The 22,361-nt window shown below is 44.0% G+C and overlaps 2 protein-coding genes across 5 annotated transcripts in view; both read left to right on the top strand.

The window, feature by feature from the left end:
* CHL1 (cell adhesion molecule L1 like) overlaps nucleotides 1–22,361 on the top strand; it is a 607,847-nt gene that overhangs the window by 349,495 nt on the left and 235,991 nt on the right. The window lies entirely within an intron of this gene.
* The window catches only part of LOC102075469 (contactin-6), a 132,882-nt gene continuing 120,297 nt past the window's right edge, over nucleotides 9,777–22,361 (top strand). For 3 of the 4 annotated variants that reach the window (XM_074550326.1, XM_014269258.3, XM_005490167.4), the window contains exon 1: nucleotides 9,778–10,336. In XM_074550326.1, coding sequence (XP_074406427.1) covers nucleotides 10,324–10,336 — 13 coding nt within the window. In that variant the 5' untranslated portion in view covers nucleotides 9,778–10,323. Of the gene's footprint in view, nucleotides 10,337–22,361 lie in introns of all 4 variants that reach the window. The other variant, XM_074550327.1, reaches the window with a different exon arrangement.

The following is a 22,361-nucleotide window of genomic DNA, read 5'->3' as shown; positions in this document are numbered from 1 at the left end:
TAAAGAGTGTTTTGCTGCTGAAAGGTCACAATAAAATCTCTCTTTCCTTAGATAATTCTACTCTTACATTACTTAATTTCACTCTAAGACATCACAAAGTGCAAATAAGGGGTTTAAGTAAGGGGTTGTACCCAATGATTGCCTGAGTGAGCATTTCCCCTGAGATAATTACAGTCCTCTGGGGTGTTCTTAATGAGGGATTTTGACACAGGGGATGGAAATTGACTCCTTTGTTCTACCTCCACTTGGTGCCCCCATCCCTGGAAGTGTCCAAGGCCAGGCTGGACCTGGCTTGGAGCACCCTGAGATAGAGGAAGGTGTGGAACCAGATGGACTTCAAGGTCTTTTCCAACCCAAACCATTCCTGTAGTTTCAACGAGGGTGATATTAATAAATTAATAATTAGATGAATACACAGATCCAGAGGATGGAGCACCAGCTATTACCAGAGATACACAGAGGATAAAATATTCTGTTTACCAGCTGAAATAACAATCAGGCTGATTTAGGTTATCAGCTCCCTCATAGCACAAGACAGAATTAAAATGAGCTACTGTGGAGTTAATTTGAGATGTTTGTTTTTTCACCACACTTTATGCACCAAGAGGAGAGAAAAATTGGTGGAACAATTTTCATGAGCAAGTCGAAATAGCTGTTATCAATAGATAACAGGGAGATCTCTGTGTGGAAGAGGATCTGGTAAATCATTCCTGTCTTCTCTCGCAGAAGTAGGCTGAGGAGATGGGAGATTTCATCCAGGATTAATGCACTGATAGAAGTTAAATCAATGTTTTTGGGATTTAAGTGTGGGCAATAACTCCTTGTGCCATTTCACACTGATGGAATGGTTTGGGTTGGAAGGGACCTTAAAGACTCCCCAGTTCCAACCCTCCACATGGGCAGGGACATCTTCCACTATCCCAGGGTGCCCCAAACCCCAGCAAGGGCCTCTGCAACATTTCAGGTTGAAATTGCAAATTTTTGAATAGACCAGGTGTAGGGCTGACTTCACCAAAATGAAAAATTTCATTAAATCAGGCAGAAATGTGGGGACAATTTTCAGAACAGCAGTGGCAAAGGCTGAAGGCAGATTGTTGGAGGGCATGGATTCCTTTGGATTTCAGCGCTGGAAGCAAAAGGAAAGGTGTAGACTTGGTCTCAGGAATAAAAAATATCCTATAAAACATCTCTCATTTAACAGAACCATTAAGGTCTGAAAAGACCAAGATCATTAAGTCCAACCCCTCCTCACTCATTTTGCCTGAGAGCTGAAACTGCAAATTTATGGAAAAAGCCCCACAATTTCCAAGGGAATGTTTCACATAATTGTTTTATCCAGTACATTTCTGTACAGGAAAATGCACACCAGCCAAGCTTTTCTTTCATGCAGGAAACACAACCAAGCTCTGACCTCACTGACATTTAGGGGGTTTGATCACTGGCACTAAATGCTTAACAAGCAGAGATTTGATTGTGTGGCACAAAGCCTGCATAATTTATTTTTAATAGTCTGAAAAAATCCCTTGCATGGGTGAAAGATGCACAAAGATTTGGATAGGGGAGAGGACTCTTCCCAGAATGATTTATGTGATGGCTGTGTTATGGGAAGAGAGATGGGGTGTTAAACTGCTGGGAACTGTTGGAGTAAGAGTGAAATAGAATGGGCTAAATACTCATTTTAAGGAGGACATGAAAACCAGATTGTGAAATATTCACTCTAAAAATCTAAAGCTGTGAAAAAGTACATTCTAAAAATAATTTTGTTGATATCGTTTGGTGGGGATGGTGCTGTTTGGGCAAAGGTTGGACCTGGTGATCTCAGAGGCCTTTTCCAGCATTAATGCTCCTGTGATTGTGTGAAAAAAATGAAAGAATCTGACTCCAGGAAAGCTGTTCTTTGTCAGGTTTGTTATCTGTTGATATCAGCCCCGTAAACGCCTCCACACAGGACAAGGAGCACCCAGAGCAAACCTCCTGTAGGTTTCCCCAACATTTTGGGAAGATTCTGAGCAAATAAAACCCTTCCTGAGCTGAGCTTTGCCTCTCACTGAGCTTCATCCTTTGCAAGGTTTATCCTTGTAGGCTTTTATGCACCCCTGAAATATATTGGGTATTAAAATACAAAGCCAGGCTTACTCTTGGATAGATCTCCTCTTATTACAGTTCTACAAGACAACAGCAAAACAAAACCATCCTGTGAGATGCACAAACTGACCGGCATTAGTTAATTTTCATTAGTTTTCATTTAACTTCATTAAAATCATAAGCAATGGTCTGTTTTAAGAGAGTGGAGTTTTAATTAAGCTGATCTTTGAGGAGGAAGTTGATGGGATTACATAAAGAGAGCTCTTTTTCAGCGTAATGAAAGTTGGTATAACTTTACCAAATTCAATTATTTCTTCCCAACGCAGCATGAAAAATATTTGGGAAACGACTGAAACAATTCTTAAAACAAATTATAGCCCTGTCAGAGAACAAGAAATCAGTGTGTCAAAACATGAGGATATTTCTGTGCAAAGCATCCAGCAAGTGACTTCATACAGATGATCCCTGTCTGCATATTATATTCCTCATTAAATCTATCTGCAGCTGCAAAGAGGAATATTTTCTGTTTGCCATTGGAAATTAAAAAAAAAAAAAAAAGTAATAATAACCTGAATGAAAAACGTCCTCAAACATAATCCAAAGAAGGATGCAGGAAAACGTTATGTTTTAATTCACCTAAGATCTCTTGGTGCTGTAAAATCCTAGGTGCAGCTTTACAGCTTTTGTGAGGCCCAAATAACTACATTTTCTGCAGTAAAACCAGATCTATAAAATTCCACTCACTCTTCCCAGGTATACATTTTTAATAAGTGGATTTTATATAGTGGCTCCCTAAAAGAAGGGCTGAAATTACAGCCACTGTTGGACCACAGACACTGCACTGTTCATGCTTTCAGTCAGGCCAGACTGTGATGAGGGCAGAGATGCTCCAGGATCACCCTGGTGAGCCCTGGGGAAAATGAGCTGCTGAAATTCCCTCTCCCATGGATCTGATCCCACTGACATCAACACCTGGCTGGAAATGAAGGAACCGGGAGGGAGCAAGAACACTTGAAGGGCTTTTGTAGAATTTTCTAAAACCATTGTCACAAAATCCCAGCTAAGTGTGGGTTGGAAGGGATCAGAATAATCCAGTGCCACCCTGCCATGGCAGGGACACCTCCCACTGTCCCAGGGTGTCCCAAAGTCCAGCCTGGCCTTGGGCACTGCCAGGGATCCAACTTTTCTGGGAATTCCATTCCAGGGCCTCATCACCCTCATGGGGAAAAATTCTTTCCCAATATCCCATCTAAACCTACTCTCAGTTTGAAGCCATTCTCCTTGTCCTGTCCCTACGGTTCCACATTTTCTTTTCCTTCTTTTAGATCAAGATGAATTTTTTCAAAGTTCACACCCAGCATTTTCTTGCAAGGCTGAAATGTACTGAGCAGTGAGACACAAGTCTTTAAAGGATGCAAAAACCATAGAGAAAATTGAACGTATTTGCTGGTTTTAATCCACTTTTTATCCGTCTTGGTGAGAACTGTGCCTATGATGCAGCATTTATAGATTGTAATTCCTAATGCTTTATCATTAACTAGAATAGTTATTAATAGTATTATTGATAGTATTATTAACATATTATATAGTAATAGTTTATATATTAATATATTATGTATAGTTTATATACATAGTATATATATAAATAGTAATATAGTATTTGTATATTATAGTAATATAGTAATATATATATTACTATATAGTAATATATTATTTGTATATTATAGTAATATATTATAGCATATATTACTATAATATATATATTATATATTAATAGTAATATAGTAATATATAGTAATATATTATATAGTAATATATTATTTGTATATTATATATTAATAGTATATTAATCGTACTATTAACAAGAATAGTAGACTTGGTCAAGTGTAGCTCCAGAATCCCAGGATTCTGAGCTTGGAAAAGCCTTCCAGAATGGAATGACAACAAAAGATCTTGAACTCTCAGAGAGTCTGAGCCAGCTGACAGTGATTGGCCATTAATTAGAAACAACCACATGAGACCAATCACAGATGCACCTGTTGCATTCCACAGCAGCAGATAATCAATGTTCACATTTTGTTCCTGAGGCCTCTCAGCTTCTCAGGAGGAAAAACCCTAAGGAAAGGATTTTCCATGAAATATGTCTGTGACACCCGACAAGAGAAAGCCACACTTGAAAGGAGTAACTTGGTTTGTAGCTACACCAATTTCTGTAAGCAGAGAGGGTTTGTGCATTTTTCTGTTCCAGCCTGGGTTTTGGAGCCCTCCCTGTCACCGCTGAGTGGCTGCTGGCAGCTGACACCCATTAGGTGACATCTGGTGCCCTGGGCCTGCAGGCAGCGCTGCCTCCGTGGTCTCCTCCTCCACAGGGCACAGATGGTGGACATTGATCCAGAGACCATCCAGCACAACCAGAGGGGCAGCAATGAAAGGACACTGCAATTCCCAGGCTCCCTGCTCCAAGTTTTCTCTCCCTTGAGGAAAATCAATGCAAAATGTGAGTCACTTATCAGATATTTCACATCCAGGAAGGCACAAGCACGAACGCAGCCCTGGAAATGCACAGCTGGTGTTTTTCTCAGACGGATTTTTTTTTTCTTTAAAAAATAAATTTTAAAAAATAGCAAAAGAAACACAGGTGTAAAAATAAAAGCAAAAAACCACATCTCACGCAAAACCTTGAAGAAACAAAGAGATAAGCAAGCTCCCCACATTTTATGAGTAGAAGATCATGGCAGGATTAGCCACAAAGCCATTAGAAAGTCTCACTAAGGTCACAGTGATTGTCTGGAGAGCAAAGGTTGTTCAACAGTGATTGCACTTCAAAACACAAACCACATCCAATAACACCACCAGCTGCAGCACAAATAACTCCAATAAAAGCCTCCATACTTCTCTTTGCTTATACTTTTAAAATTTCCTTGTCCAATCATTTCCAATCGGGGCTGTCCTGGTGTTAGAGGGATTCCAGTTCCATTACGGACAAACCCCCAGTTATTGATCAGAGCATTTCCCACCCCAGGAGCCAGGACACAGAGCTGAAACCTGTTTATCTGAGCAGCTGGGAGCGGAGGAGCTGCTCAGGCTCCTCTCAGAGCGTCACTGCTGGCTCCAGAGGTCACCTTTGCTGGGGGGATCATTAATAAGCCGCACATTTTGCAAGGATTAACACCCACTAAACCTTGGCGTTTATTCCAGAGACGGAGATCAATGGGGCACTTTAGCACAGGACTAACAACATCCCTGAGCTGCTTCTCTCCCTCTTTAATCATCTTTGGTGGGGGTACAGAGGCAGCAGTTCAGAGGGTTTGTTTTCTGGTTTATTTGTAGAGCTGGGAACTAATTAATCCCCTTGTTATCAAAGCAGAGCCTCTGATTGGGGTTGTCCATAACTCTAAAGTGGAGCCCTGAACAAACCACACAGACACAAAGCCTGAAGTTCAGGCAGAGGAAGGAGATTTGTGGAATACAAACAAGGGATAAAATAGCCTAATTCTGGTTCTTTGGTGGATCTAGTGTGAAAAGGAAGACCAATACACTTTATACTTTGAATATTGTGTCTTTTTACACTCAGCAGAAAATCTGTTTGGACATTTATCTGTCAGACCTGCAGATCTCTTTTTTCAGTGTCATGTCCCTATCGTGTGTGTGTCCCAAGTAAATAAAATCTACAAAATCTACAGAAGAAACAGCTATTGCATGGGAAGGTGAATTTCCTATAATTGACATTAATTTTTCTGTATTAATATTCTTCAATATAATTCACAGTGCTAAAACATGGGGAAGGCACTTAGTGCTCTCTGCAGTTGCAGGGTAAGAGCAAAATAAGGATTTAAAAATAATAATGATAAAAATTATTTACACAAAAAGGTAAAAATGGTGAACATTGCTTCCATAGCAAATTCCTTTTCTTTTTTCTAGAAGGCTGCACTTTGGAAAAGGATCCAAAAGGAAGGAAGGACCCTTTCCCTGGAGCTTCATGGAGCTGGTGTGGTTGTGCCGCCTCCCTCCCTGGTGGTGGTCACTTGCCCAGAAGTCATCAAGAATTCAGCTTGGTTTGGTTTCATTGGGTTTTCTGGTTTCTCTGCTCCAGCAGCAAACCTTCTGGGGAATTCAGAGTGCAATAATCCATTTTTGTGGGATTTCAAGACCTCCTTTATGCAAGAGCAGATCATTCCCCAGTGCCTGTGCTGTTCAACTACCCAGCCTGTCCAGCAGCTCAATTTACTTCCTAGTGCATTTTAATTCTTACAAATGCAAGTGAATTATGATGGATTTTTGCTCTCAGGTTTCCAATACCTGTCTCTGACAAGACCTCAAGGAATATTCACAAGACAAAGGTGGTGTAACTCCATGAATCTGAAATTACATCACCTCTGTATTGAAAAACAATTGCAAGGTTGAATTCATGAAAAAAATTATGCTGAAATTTAGTTTAGAACGTGTCTAACAGGACTGAGGGGAAATGAAGCCAATATTTTGGGAAATTATTACTGATTGGCACTGTAAAATTAATAAATTCAATCTTACTTGAGCAGTGCCATGGATTCATTGGATGGGTGGAGGTGTCCCTGCCCATGGCAGCAGGTTGGAATGAGATGAACTTTTAGGTCCCTTCCAACCCAAACCATTCTGCAATTCTGTGATTTAGGATTTGAGAGAAACCAAAACATCTGCATGGGGTCAACACCAAACAGCAATGCAGGTGGGTTAATGCATGAATGTCAGAGCAGAAGGTGGCACTGACTGAGTAAAGCATCCCATGGGATGGGATCATATTCCTTTGTTTAAAAAACTCATCTCAGACCTTAAATTTTGCCTTTGTGCTCTCAGGGATTTGCCCTTGAAGAAGCTGCTGCTTGTGCACAGTGGAGAGTTTAGATCATGTTAGTCCTTGATCTAATTCAGTTAAAAAGTTGATAAAGACATCCTGGCTTTATCTGCTGTGTCTGAAGGAGAGACAGAAATGCTGACAGAGCCCCAGGGAGCTCCTGAAGGCACAGGGACAAACCCCACGAGTGTCACCCCAAGGCATCTCCAATTTCCAGCAGCAGACAGAGCACAAAGCGTCTCCCAGGCCGAGTTTGTGCAGGAGACCCCTTGGCTCAGCTCCTGCTCCCTCCCTGTGCTCCTGATGCTCTCCTGTCTGCTTTACAGACCACATCCCATCGCCCAGGTATTTTTAGCCCACACAAGGACATCCTGCACTTCATCCTGAGACAGGGAAATTTCTGTCACTCCAGAGGCACCTTCTGAGGTTGCCCCAGGAGTTCTCTGTGCTCTGACGCTGTCAAAACTCCAAGAGGAGCAGTCCTTCCTTAATGGTGGAAAAGTTTTGTTTGTCCATTTCTGACAGCTGGAAACTCACAACAGTTTCATGAATTTTCATGATGTGTTCAGGTAGCCTTTAGGAAGCAACGGAACTTGTTATGAATTTTCAATAAAAAGTTCTTTTTATGCGATTAACATGTGGGGGGTTTTTACATTTGCATTTGTGATTCACTCTATGTTAACAGATGTATCAGACCTGCTCTTTCATCCTAACCAAGATATACTATACCTATTAATATTCTCTACAGCTAGCATTAAAACTAGTAGAGGTAGAACACACTTTCAGCATGAGGGGTTTTACATCAAATGAGAAAAAAAAGGAAAACATTTAGATAATCTTTAATTGGTTAGATGGTTAGATTTTTTTTTTTTTTTTAAATCATTAACGTTTGCTTGGGTTTGTTTCTTAGTTTTTTAAAAATGTGATCGTCACAGACGTATTTTCTGAAAAATCCTTTCACCAGGATCTTTTCTCCTGAGAAGCAGAGAAGCTTCAGCTTCTCCATGTTTTGCTGCTTTGGAATGTGATTTGGAGAATTGTTTACCCTGCATCTGAAATTGTTTTTACTTGATGACCAATGACAGCCACCTGTGTCAAGGCTCTGTCAAGGTCATTCACAAGATTTTATTATCATTCCATTCCTTCTTTGCTACCTTTCTGATGAAATACTTTTCTCTCTATTCTTTTAGTATAGTTTTAACATTCTTTTAATATAATATACACAATAAAATAATAAATCAGCCTTCTGAGTCAAGATTCTCATCTCTTCCCTCATCCTGGGACCCCTGTGAACACCACCACCCATTCTTTTTTTTTTTTTTTCAGATAGAATACCACAATTCTTCAAAAGCAAAATCTTTGACAAAGAAATGCTGATCTCAATGAATTTTTGTTTTGACAGGGTACTGGGCGAAGCCAGAAAATTTGTGTAACGTGCAAATGATTTATCCTGACCTCTAGGAAAAGACTGGTTTGATACTCAAATTTGTCATCACTTTCTCTGTCGTTTCTCAAATATATGGGCAGAATCTTTAACAGGGTATAAGATAGTTCAGGAAAATCTAAATCAGAACTTTACAAGTTCTAATAAAAAAAAATTCAGATGTTCAGAAATTCAAAATTCAGCTGTAGAAGTGTTACAGTCTTTGTTGAATGAAAAAAAGCTGAGATCATGGAAAGGTTTGGGTTGGAAGGGACCTTAAATCCCACCCAGTGCCACCCCTGCCATGGCAGGGACCCCTCCCACTGTCCCCAATGTCCAGCCTGGCCTTGGGCACTGCCAGGGATGCAGGGGCAGCCCCAGCTGCTCTGGCAATTCTGGGAATAAGAAATGCCTAAGGAAATTCTTTTATTTTGACATAGAAAAGGCTAAATTTTTAATAAACATCTAAAATTGGCTACAAGAAGCTTGGGCTAATCTGTTGCAAGCAACTTTTGGTCTATTTACTCTTGATACCACTTAGAAAAAGCCCCGTAATTATTTAGAAGAAAATTTTAATAAGGAAATACCTAAAATTCCATTTTAAATTTTATTCCTAATTAAAAATGGAGCTGCTAATTATAATGCCTATCTCCTTTAGAAGGGTGCTGCAAGGCTTAATTAATTGTCAGTAAAGCTCATTTGAGAAGCTCACAGGAAGAAAAGTGCAAAATTGTTTATGTTAATCAGGGGGAGAGCTCTGAATGGGGCTGCTGGGCACCTGTGGGCACATTCCAGGGGCTCCATGTCCTGCTGTCCCCATCTCCCAGCCCAAGGGCAGAGCAGGACAGCTGAGGTGCTCCCAGTGTCATCAGAGAAGGCTCCAGGAGAGCTGGAGAGGGGCTGGGGACAGGGATGGAGGGACAGGACACAGGGAATGGCTCCCACTGCCAGAGGGCAGGGATGGATGGGAGATTGGGATGGAATTCCTGGCTGGGATGGGATTCCCAGAGCAGCTGGAAGTGCCTGGGGCCTGGAATTCCAGAGCAGCTGTGGCTGCCTCTGGATCCCTGGCAGCGCCCAAGGCCAGGTTGGGCTTGGAGCACCCTGGGATGAAGGAAGATGTCCCTGCCCATGCCCACTGGATGGACTTTAAGGTCCTTCCAACCCAAACCACTCCGGAACTCAGTGACACACTCAAGTAACTTTTCTCACTAAGGGAAGGACTCTTCCCTGCCGAAGCAGTCCCAAGAGGGAAAATGGAAATCCAAGAAGGTTTGGAGTTCAACCAGAATTTATGTCTGTGCTGCTTTAGACAAGCAAGTCTCCCCTCCCTAATTAAATTTAAATTTGTTAAATATGTGACAGAGGAAGGGGCAGTTGAGTGTTTGCAGAGGGCACCCAGGGCTGGGATGGGATTCAATGACAGCTCCCACCCCACAACCTGAGCCTGGCAGGGCTGCGGGGACCAGGACCAAACAAAACTATTCCCACTCCTGCTCCAAACCTAAGCCCAGTGCGGTGACCCAGTTTTTGAGGAGAGAGGTTTGTGATTACCTGACAGGAGCTCATATTTGTACGAGAGGAACAGCAAGAGCACATTTAATCTTTCATGCTCCGCTCTGACAGCTACGCTTTCGCTCGCTCAGCTTTCCTGAAGGATGAGCCAGGCAGAGCTGATTTCTATACATCCCCAATTTCCAGACGGGGCTGTGCACAAACTGCAGGAGCTGTTTATCTGATTGAGGCACTAATTGTGTGGGTTCTGGCTGGAGCAGCGTGGGGAAGGCAGCGCATTTCACGCTCAGCACCGGCGAAGAGCCGCGCAACGCTCCGCGGATAAAAGGCTCGTGGTCCCAGCTGGGAAAACAGTTCCATTATCTCCCAGCTGCACAGACCTTCCACACGGCTCCGTTCTGCCTCGCTGAGCACCCTGCCTCGCTGAGAGCTCCCAACAGTCCTGCAGGAGATTGTGGAGACCCCAGACATGTCCCTGCTCTGTAAGTACAGACGCGTGTGGCTGCCGTGTGTGGATGCTGCTGGGGAGCCGCGCTCGCTGGGCTGGCTTTTCATCCTTCCTCGCTCCTTTTCATTTGCATAAGGGGGAGAGAAGGGGGGAAAAGTGGCTTCTTTATTTCTCCTGCGTGCCTGGAAATGGCTGATGCTGCAAACGGGCGCGTTCTGGGCAGAAAAGGAGGTGTGGGATGGATTTGTATGCGAGTGAGGGCGAGGCGAGCAGAGCGCAGCCTGTGCTGGCCACAGGCACCACAGGTGCAGCACTGGGGCTATCTCAGCTCCCTGCTGCAGTGGAACGGGCACACAGAGCATGACGGTGCTAATTCTGGCACTTCCAGACGACTTTCTGCAGCATGTGAAAATCTGGAGTGGGTAATGAGAGCCTAACCTCATTTCTGCCCGCTGAAGGTGGAAAAGCAATAAATATAAATCTGCAGGGAAACGTAGGTAAGTCCTAAAAGGAAAGTTTATCCCTGTTGCTCATTTGAATCGTCAGAGGAGAATATAAAGCAGGTTCACGGCCTGTGCTGAACTTTGGGTCTGCACCCAAGGACCTGCAGGAGCGTTAGTTTGGATGTTGTTGTTTATTTACACTGCATGACACAGCTTTAAAGGATGTGATACTTTATCAAAAGTTTGGGAAGTCTGTGCTTGCAAAAACAAGAGCCTGACTAGAACTTTCTGTTAAATCAGACATTCCCATGGTGCTTTTGGGGTGAATCCTGGGATTCAGACAGTTGTTGTATGTGGGAAGGGGCTCCTCCAGCAGGATGCTCCAAGCTGACAATTTCCTGCAGCATTTATGGAGCTGAATGATCAAGCAAGATGCAAACACTCTGCAAATAACAGTTACTTGTCCTTTTATCAGCACTGCAACCCTTTGCAGATAAATATTGTGAGTTAAAATCCAAATATTTACTCCTTGAAGGAGCATTTCCACCTCCCCTTTGACTTTTCTCCCCCCAAACAGAGGAGACTTGTGACTTCCACTCAAGTCCTGAAAGTGCAGAGAATTTTTCAATGTGTGCCACTAAACCCTGCAGTGTTTGCAATTCCAGGCACCACAAATCCCCACAAATAACCCATCTCCATCAGCCAGCTTTGCCTGTGGTGCTCCAGAGGCACTGTGTCAGTGTTTCACATTCCACAAGTCTCTGCTTCGTGGGTTTTATGACACTAAAAAGTCCCAAATCAGTACCTCCATGAAGCCAGCAACAACCATAGATCACACTTTATCGTGGAAAAAAAGGAAAATAAAAACCCCCCAATGTTTGCAGCTGTGGGTTTCAGATGCTGGTGAGGTACTGCTGGCCATGGATTACAAGTTTTACCTTCCATGCTGAGGATAAAATTATAAATAATCCATAACAACCTAAGTGCTTTAAATCAAGCAGGAGCCATGTCTCTTTTCCTTTGCTTCCAGCTTTATGACCACTATTAAAAAGGTTTGTGGTGCATAATAAGCTACCCTAAAATGAATTTCTTGCCACTGGAGCAAGTATTTCCCTCACAGAACAAGGTGCCAGTGCGCCCAAGGGGCCTTAAAACACAAAGCTGGGTGGCTCAAAGCACTGTTTGTGTTTGAGCTGAGAATTTTCATTAGAATATATGTTGTGAGTGTGTGGGGATGAATCAGCTCTACGAAACAGCATGAAATTTGTATTTTCCTCCCCAAAACTGCACGTTACAGTATTCCTTCTGTTAAAAACTGAGTTTATTGCAGAAGATTGCCACAGATTGGCCTCTGCTCACCTTCCTCAGGGACAAAGAGACACAAAAAACCATTTTAATGGTGCCCTGCTTGTCCCCAGCCTCTGTCTCAGGAGCAGGGGAGGCCCTTGCAGAGGAGGAAAATCAGCAAGTCTGGCCCAAAAAGTCATTTATTCCTTCTTCCCAAGGGCTGCATTCAGGCTGGCCATAACTCTGTGCTTGGGGAAATTTGTAACTTCGTCTGTCTCCAGGAGAAGCGGAGACACGAAGAAATCCAGGCTCAGTTTTACAGCTACAACTCCCTGCTTGGCAAAAACCATCCCTGGGACACACAAAAACCCCCAGAAATAGCAGAATTTAGGTGAGTGGGTGACCCTGTTTCCAGCCAAAAATGATCAGGCTCCACAATTCTCTTATTTACACACAGGCTTTCCACAAGTGTAGAATATTAAAGGAAAAAATAAACACCTTAAAAAGAGAACAAAGCATGTTCAAGTGCCCTAATCACGGCAAACAAGAACAACCCAAATTAAAATAGATCCGGGCACTGTACTTAACAATTCTTCATCTTTTGGAGGAAAAAACCACACACAAGTGTGAGACAGAGCATCAGAGCTCTGGAAACCCTACCTGGAGCTAGGAAAGTGCTAAACACACCAGGTCAGCACAGAGCAACGAGCCAGCAAGATATTTCTGCACTAAAATCCCTCATGGGGACTTGAACTGCTCAGTTTCAGCGGCTGGAGGAGAAGCAGGGAGGAAAAGATGGAATTTCTCCGTACCTTTGTGCTCTCAGCTCTGTCTCCTCTCCTCCAAGGAGCTCCTGGTGCAGAAGCTCCAGCTGGGGCTTTTCTTGCTGGATGAGGAAACTGCTCAGCACTTCCTGCTGCTTTTATTCTGGAGGGCAAAGGGGATTCTTCCCAAAATTTTGGGGGAAAAATGATGGATCTGTTTTAATGCAGCTTTCCAGGGCCTGAAGGGGCTCCAGGAGAGCTGGAGAGGGACTGGGGACAAGGATGGAGGGACAGGACACAGGGAATGGCTCCCACTGGGAAAGAAGAGGTTTGGATGGGATATTGGGGATCAGGAATTGCTCCCTGTGAGGGTGGGAAGGGGCTGGAATGGAATTCCAGAGCAGCTGTGGCTGCCCCTGGATCCCTGGCAGTGCCCAAGGCCAGGCTGGATGGAACTTGGAGCACCTGGGATAATGGAAGGTGTCCCTGCCCATGGAATGATATGAGCCTTAAGGTCCCTTCCAACCCAAGAAATTTCATTATTATATCTCATCTCTTTATTCATTTTTGTGGTTGTTGCGTTCTGGGTTTCCTCTAAGAGTTCCAACTCCAGAGCATGCAGTGCTGAGGGGAACACTGAGACAGAGGGATGGGAGGAAGGAGCTGGGGAGAAAAATAATTTCCCTCACACCCTCAGATGTATTTTTAGCCTATGAAGACCAGAAGGAAAGGACCAAGTGAGTCAGAAAGGCAGTTTGTTTTATTAAAATTCCTGACAGCATCTGCTGTAATGCTCTTGTTAAAAGAGATGGAAAACATCAGAATGATGAGAGGAGCTGTGTTCTGTCCTTGCTCTTTGCACAACACAATAATATGGAAAGGAGTGGAATTGATTTCCCAGGAACTGGTTTATTGGCTATATCCAAACATGAATGACCCAGGTACACAAAAACCCTCCCCAGGGTTCTGATCCAGCTCCCACCTGAGGCAGCTCAAACAAATAAAAACACTCTGCCTACTTTTCCTGCAATAAATCCTTCCTTCTCTTCACACACCCTGATGTGATCACCAATAAGATCCATTTTTTAATGAGATTCTTCAGAAAAAATACAAACACTTTATATTTAGTAATGAATTCAGCTCTCCCATGGCTACAATCAAATCATGAGATCCCAAATCCCTCTTTGTGTGGATGGCTGCAAGGAATCCTGTATTAAAATTCTCTTATTAAACTTATCTCTTATTAAATGGGGCAAGACTGGCTGGAAAAAGGAGTGTAAATACCAAGTGTGTACCTTTGAGCAGCACCTGATTTTAATTCCCATCCCTGTGATTCACACTGGGAATGTAGGACCTGGCTGGGATGAATTTTGTGTGGTGGTGTTCACAGGGGTCCCAGGAGGAGGGAAGAGATCCCAGGGAGGATCCGACTCCATGTTCCAGAAGGCTTGATTTATTATTTTATGATATATATTACGTTAAAACTATACTAAAAGAATAGAAGAAAAGGTTTCATCAGAAGGCTGGCTAAGCTAAGAATAGAAAGGAATGATAACAAAGGTTGATGGCTCGGATTCTGTCCGAGCCAGCTGACTGTGATTGGCCATTAATTAGAAACAACCACATGAGATCAATCACAGATGCTCCTGTTGCATTCCACAGCAGCAGATAATCAATGTTTGCATTTTGTTCCTGTTTCTCATTGAAATGAATGAATTTTCAGACATTTAGTGATTATTTCTGCTTCAAACACACCTTTCCCACTGCCTGGTCTGTTGTGGGGTCAGGACATCAGGAATGGGCCTGCCTGCATCACAGAAAGCTTGGCACTGTTCTGAAACCCTGGTGCTCTTCAGCCATTCAAATCCATTTCTCCCAGACATTCCCTCAGCCAGTCTGGTGTGTGCAGAACACGAGTGGTGCCTTTGGTGAGAGAAATGGGGATTAAAAGCACAGAAGTTTCTGCAACTTCATCTCTTCCAGCAGTTTCTGATAATCCTACCATGAAATTACAAAAGCAGCGGGACCAGAGCAAACCTCCCTGGAAATTGTACTCCCTCCATTTGGAAAGGAAGCCAGATAAGGTGGAGATTCTTATCAGCTAAATGAGAGAGCTGTGTCACATGGACTACCCAGAGTCCCACCCTCAGCTGAAAACCCTCAGTCAGGGCAGAATCTGGGCCGGTGAGCAGTGGATCTGTGAATCCCTGCCTTTCCCAGGGTGTTGCAGCTTCCAAGGGTTTGTCCTGGAGCCAAGGAAAGGAAAACAAACCCAAAATTCTTCACAGAGTGTCGGGATCTTTAGCTTATCAGAGAGACCCTGAGAAAAGTTCAAAAGTCTCTTTTCCCAGCCCAGTGGTTGAAGAAGGAGTCAGAGCTCTTCATTTCTCAGTCTCAAGGTTGTTTATTGTATCTTCTCTATAAAATTCTTTCTCCTGTCCAGCCAAGGTCCACTCTGCAGGACAGTCCAGGCACTCTGCCTGCCCCTGGGGCGGTGTTATCTTTTTATACTAAAAACTACATGTACAATATTTACAATTACTTTCCAATACCTATCACCTGGGTTAGACAGTGAGCTTCTACTGTAAACCAGTCTAAAAGTGCCACCATCACAGCAGCAGATGGAGGTAGAGAAGAAGAAGGAGAAAGGCTGGACACGCTCAGTTCCCTCCATTTGCTCCCTGAACCCCCATACCAAAACCCCCAAAATCTACTTTTCCACCCCGTGATAACTTCACTAGTATTCTGTTTAAACTGTCAGGGCTTGCTGATCTTCATCCAAGGTTGGTAATTTGCTCCACGGGTCGTATCAAACCCGCAGGTGTTCTGGGCTCCGTGCCAGGGTCTCTGAGCCCCCTGGCAGGGTCCTGGCCATCCTGGACAGCCAGAGGGATGTCCTGGGTTCCCACAACAGAGCCAGCACAGAGCCACACTGGGCACCCACAGCCTGACCTCGTGCCTCAGTTTCCCTCCTCTGATCCATCACCTGGCAGCTGCTGTTCCACTGCTCCTGATGCTTTAGAGGGGTGTCACCTTGGTTTTTTTAAGATTTTCTGAGCCTTCTGATGTTGACAGTCTTGTAAGGAACTTTCTCACACACTTTCTGTAAATAACTCGTTGTTTTGCATGCCTTTATGGAGGAGGAGAGAGTTGATGGACTGTTGGTGTGTCCAGTGTCACTGGAGAGGTGGCCCTGTCACCCTCCAATCCGTTATCACTTTTGGAAATCTATAAATGTTGGAGTCTAATAAACTTCTCTTTTTCTTCACCTTGAGAGCAGCAGTGTGAGCTTGTGTTTTTCATGTCCTATGGTGACAGAGGGGGATAACCCTGGAGCTGTTTTACCCTGTTTTACCCATGGCACTGTCATGGTCCCTGGCACTGCACATCCAGACTCTCCCCACACTGATCCCTTCTGCCCATTTCCCTCGTTTCCCCACTGAGGGGTTTGTTTTCCTTTGGTTGGCAATAGCAGGGAAGCTCTGCAGGCCCCAGAGAGGGAATTTCTCTCCCAGAAATTGTTTTGGCTGCTGGTTTAGAGGGAGCACTTGGGCTGCACAGCGGGTTAGAGGTTTTACCCCTGTTAAAGTCACTTAAACTGCCACCTTTCCCTCAGCACTGATATCATTAGTGGTGACACATTGCTGCAGCCTCTCCACAGAGGTCACCCAGCCCTTTCTGGAGCTATCACACAAAGCTAAAAGCCATAAATATTATCTTTAACCCTTTCCTCTCCTGTGTGACTGCACAACCACTGGAGGTGCAGGTCTAATTTCTTTCCTGAACATGCTCAGGCTCCTCTATTCCACCAAATCCATCAGTTAGGTTTGTATTTTCAATTTTCCCACCCCAAAATCCAAATAAATGCCAATGTTTGGTATAAAATTCTAATGCCTGGGCAGCTGCATTCCCATCTGTCTGTGAGGGCAGAGCCACAGGGGAAAAGGCTTGTCAGAGGGATCTTACAAGGAAAATCTGTGTTTCCTACATCATTGAAATAGGAACAGCTATTCATGAATTCCTTTGCAAAAACCTGGGCTAAAGGTGTCCCTGCCCATGGCAGGGGGTTGGGACAAGATTTTTTTATGGTGTTTTCCAATTCAAAGTGTTCTGTGATTCTCTGAAAAAATTTACATATAAAGAAACAAACAGATTCCTTTTTTTTTTTTTAAAGGAGAGAATTCATGTAGAGCTGAATGTGCTCCGAATATTTGTTGTTGCTGTTTAAGTACCAAGCGGATTTTGAGCAGGATAAAGTCAGGCTGAAGCCTGTGCAAAAATTGCCAGGAAAATCACCTGTGCTGGGCTGGAGGTGTGGTGAGGAAGGATGGAGAGATGGAACCCCCATCCCTGGAGGTGAGGAAGAGTGAGGAGATGCAGATCCCATCCCAGGAAGGGCTGCAGGTGGGACTCAGAGCTCTGGGCTGGGGACAAGGTGGGCATTGGGCACAGGCTGCACTGGATGATCCTGGAGGGCTTTTCCAAGCTCAGAATCCTGGGATTTGATCCTGGAGGGATTTTCCAAGCTCAGAATCCCAGTATTCTGTGAAATACCCCTTGCTCATGTGGGGCTCCCTGAAGCTCCTGCTCAGGTTTCACAGAGCCCTTCCTGTTCCCTGTGTGCTGAGCACAGAGCTGGGTGTTTAATCCATCATTTGGCCACTTTTCCATATTTTTTCCCTGCCTGTTAATAGGATTATCCACCCCCTGTGCTGCTGCCATGCCCCAGACATGGAGCCAGCGCTGCTCCATCCCCCTCTCCAGGTCTGACTCCATCTCAGCTCTCACTCAGCTGCCTGCAGCAAAGGAGAATCCTGGCTTATGAACCTGCCCACAATTGCTGCAGTTCCAACCAGGAATAAACTGTTCTTAACCTAAATACTCCTCTGAGGACACTGAGCTGGGGGGAAGAAGCAAAACTGTGCTGAATCTGGTGCAGGCAGGGATGAGTGAGCCTGGACACGCTGGATAAGTTGGGAAAGCAGCTGGAAAGAGAGGGGAGGGAAAGGGGAGCAGTGGTGAGCACAGCTGAACAATAATGGCCACTTTAGGATGTAGTAAACGCAATGTTTCCAAATAAAACACAGCCTGTTGGAGCTACAAAGAATGGAAAGGCTGCCAAAGCGGGAGATTTGTCCAAAGGCAGCGCAAAAAATACCTCAAGGAGAAGGGAAAGTCCAGGGTGTGAAAAGCCCTTCCATGGTGAGAGTGAGGGGAGGCTGTGCTTGGGAGCAGCACCCATGGAATGATTGATATGGCAAATTAAAGAGTGATAAAAATGATAGGGCAAAATGGGCAAAGCTCAGTGGAAGAAGAGCTGGTGTGGAATTAAATTTTCAGGAAAAATATTTTTTTCGCTTTAATGCAAAATGGCCACTAAAGTCAGCCAGGATCTACCACTGAATCTCAGAGAAATGCTGACAACAAGAGGCTTCAGAGGCATTTTGGGATGCTCTGAGGAAAGCTGTGGGGAGTGCTGTTTGGAATTCCTCTGTACTTGAGGTATTTCAGCATTAATTGCACAGCTTTACTCAGAGATTACTCATTTTCAAGTTACTCCTACTGAAGGTGTTGAATAATGGATGATATTAAACTTTGGGTTAGGGATTCAGGGGATTGATTTGGAAGACATAGGTGAGACAGCCCCAAAATCAAACTTCTGTCAAAAATTAGCAGAATGAAAGTTACATTTGAACTGAAGAGCTGAGAAGAAAAGCACCTTTCTCACTGATTCAGGCAAAACAAAAATGACTAAGCCTGTCACGATTTTACCTCTTTGTCTGGCTGACTTTCTCAGCAAGATTGATTCCAAATCCAGCTAAGCCCTGAAAGGAATTAGCAGGAAACTGCTTTGTTGGAGGATGCTGAGGGGGTGGATTGAGCAGCCAGGGAAGCAGCAGCAGCAATACCCAAAAATAAAAGCCCAGCCCTGACTAACCAGGGGGCCCCATTGGGCTCACTGGAGTGTGAGTAAGTCATAAAACCTCTCACTGGAATCCACAGAAGCAAAAGCAATGCTTTGAGGGAACAAAAAGCAGGTGAGAAAGTGTTTGTGAGGTTATAAAAGGAGAGAGCACAGAGTGGGAGGGAGTTAGGGACCATGCAGAGCCAGCCCTGCACAGCCAAAGGCACAAGAGATGCTCCAGGATGGTCTCCCTGCATCAGTCAGCTCCAGAGCTTGGGTTAACTCTGCTTTCCTCTAAAGCCCAGCCCAACTCTGCGCTTCTGCCAGAGCCCAGGATTCCTCTGGCTGCCCTGGAGGACTTGAGACCCCGACAGCCATGAGCACACTGTCCTGCCCTCCGGACAGTCACCTATCTTTATACCCAAAGTTACGTGTACAATATTTATCATTTTTCCCCAATCCTTTTTATTCTTATTGTCCGGTGCACTTTCAGTAATGACCAATCCCAAAGTGCCACCATCACCACAGAAGATGGAGGAGAAGAAGAAGAAGAAGAAGGACAGGACACGCCCCAATTCCTCCATCTTACTTCTCTAAACCCCCCTGTACAGAAATCCTAAACCCTGTGTCTCACCCTCTAATTAACCAATCCCTTCACCATTCACCCCGGTGAAACCCTCCTGTCCTCATACAGGTGTCGTCTCCTGTGTAGGATCAAAGTCCAGCTACCAGACACTTCTGGAACATTCCAGGACTCCCGAGCCCCCCAAGGGTGGTCTCGGTGGCACCTCAGTCCTGAGGTGCTGAGATCCCACAGACAGGGAGCTCAGAGACCTTGGCACGGGGTCAAAACCAACTGTGCCTTCCATTTTAGCCCTTGGAAAAAACAATTACCAACCTTATATGAGGACTCACAAGGCACGAAAATTTAAGTAGAACGATGGTTAGCTTGTTACAAGATAGAAAACTAGGATTTTGGGTTTTTAGAGTGGGGGTTCAGAAGCCAAGATGGAGAGATTTGGGTGTGCCTTGTCCTCCTTCTTTCTTCTTCTTGGCCTCCATCTTCTGGGTGATGGTGGCACTTTTGGATGGGTTTGGAGTAGAGACAGTGTCTAACAAAGGTGATAGGCATTGGAAAATTATTGCAATTAATGTACACAATAAGTGATGGTGGCACTTTTGGATGGGTTTGGAGTAGAAACTCACTGTCTAACACAGGTGATAGATATTGGAAAATTATTGAAAATAATGTACAGGTAGTTTTTAGTACAAAAAGATAACACCAGGCAGTCAGTGTGCCTGAACCCGACCTGCTGGAAAGACCTCGGTGGGTCAGAGAAAGAATTTTATAGAAAACAGCAAATAAACAACCTTGAAAAGCGGAACAGGAGAATCCTGACTCCTCCTTCAGCTGCCAGGCTGGGAAAAGAGACTGTGACACATCTTGGGGTCATCCTGACCACAGAGACTCCGAGACACTTCCAGCCCAGGCTGGGCTTGGAACGAGCAGGAAGAGCTGATCAGGGACAGTGCATCTCCAGGCTGTTCCCACGAATTCACATTCCTCAGAGGTGTTTCACTGTTAAAAAAAAAAAACCCTAATGGATGTTTCTGTTTTGCTTTTATTTCAGTGTTTTGGAGGAGCAGTAATGCTTTGGGTAAAATTCAAATCAATGCAAACCTCATAAGCCAATAAAGTTTTATAGATGGTTATCCAATATGTAATTTGTTACACAATTTCTCTGTGGCTTCTGTTTATTGAGACATAAAGACTTTGCTTTTTTTAAGGGAGGTTTTATGTGAGGAGGGCATAAGAAGGAATAACCTTTCATACCTATTGTGCCATAAACTAAATTACTCTTAACCCAAACCATTAATCTTGTGGTGGCAGCCTAATGAGACCAAAGGAAACAGAAACAAACTGCCTGGAATCTTCTTGAAGGGACAACTTTTATTTCCATCAAGCCTGTGGCTGCCCAGCTTGGCCACATGGATGTCACAGTTGATAATATCAGGAAATATAATAAAAAGTAATCCAGGAAAATGATGAGGGCATAAAGCTTGGGACAGGGAATGAGTGCAGAAGAGATGTTCAGGTGTAGCTGCACACTCTGTTTATTTCCTGGCAGGAATTTCCTGCTGGATGTGAGTAATGGAGGGAAGGGAAGGAGCTCTGAGCAGCAGCCTGGGGGCTGCTCAAATAGAGATCAGCTTGGCTTTGGTGATTTGGATCAGGAGGGCTGGAAAAGCTCTCAGGAAGAATGATCCCCACCCCAGTGAGGAAATTCACTGCAGTGCCTGGTGCTTATGACTAAGATGTTCTTTCTCTAATACAACTTTTCTCTCTGCAATATCCTTTGGCCTGTACACAACATCATTTTTCCCGGTGTAATTTCAAAGCAAAGGAGCAAAACTTCAGAGCAAATGCGACCTTTCTTTTTTATGTTTTATTTTTTGGAGCCAAGCACACAAACATAAAAGGAGATTTTACTCAGTAGGTCCTGCTTGAAGTATGAGTGCACTGACCTGGAGATACACACAGAGTAAAAGCCAATTTGAGGCTGTCTCATAAGTTAAGTGAAGCTCCAATCTTGGGGAATCTGATCTAAATCTTGCTGAAATCAGTGGGATGTGTTCCCCTTTCCCTGGGTTGGAGCAGCCCTTGCATGTCATTATCTCCATTAATTCCTGGGTGATTTCCCCTCCACACAGAGCAGTTGTGGCTGTGGGATTTGCCTGGGTAAAGGAATAGAAGTACATGGTGGTGAACTTTTTCTGGTTTGCCTATAAAAGAAAGAAAATCAAAAGACAGTGGTATTGGGATGAAGGGACGGATGATGAATTTGACTCCATGTTCTCAGAAGGTTAATTTATTATTTTATGATACAATATCATATTAAAGAATGCTTTACTGCACTAAAGAATACAGAAAGGATACAGATAGAAGGCTAAAAAGATAATAACGAAAACTCATGACTCTTTCCAGAGTCCCAGCACAGCTTGGCCCTGACTGGCCAAAGAGTGGAAATAACCCACACCAGAATCCAATGAAACAATCACCTGAGGATAAACAATCTCCAAACACATTCCACGTGTGAGCACAACACAGGAGAAGCAAATGAGACAATATTTGTTTTCATTTTTCTCTGAGGCTTCTCAGCTTCCCAGGAGAAAAATCCTGGGTGAAGGGATTTTTCAGAAAATGTGAATGCCACAGAGTGAATCCCTTCAGACCCCAAGCTTGCTATTTCCCTTGAAGGATGACAGATTTCTGTGAGAGGAGCAGACCATGAGAGGGATAGAAATAATCCCTGTGTTGCTCTTAGCACAGAACTGGTGAAAAAAAAATGGATTTGTGTCATTATGAGGTAACAACATTGTTTTATGTGTCAGGGGAAAAAGAGAAATAGTCCATTATTTAGATCAGCACCAGTAAATGGATGTTTTTAAGCCTGAAAAGCAGGGCCATCTCCTCCTTATCATCTCCATTCCATCTCCTAAACTCTTGCTGAACCTGCAAGAGAGCCTGGGCTGCGAGAGGGAGCGCGAGCCGAGGCTCAGAGTGACACAGAGTGACACCAGCAGGAGTTATTAGAGGAATTTATGAGCACAATCAGACACAAGCATGACAAGGAGTTGGGGAAGAGCTCAGTATCCAGG

The sequence above is a fragment of the Zonotrichia albicollis genome, chromosome 12 (genome assembly GCF_047830755.1).
Source record: "Zonotrichia albicollis isolate bZonAlb1 chromosome 12, bZonAlb1.hap1, whole genome shotgun sequence".
Lineage (NCBI taxonomy): Eukaryota > Metazoa > Chordata > Aves > Passeriformes > Passerellidae > Zonotrichia > Zonotrichia albicollis.
The sequence above is the reverse complement of the archived record's forward strand: the minus strand, read 5'-3'. Positions and strand labels throughout refer to the sequence as shown.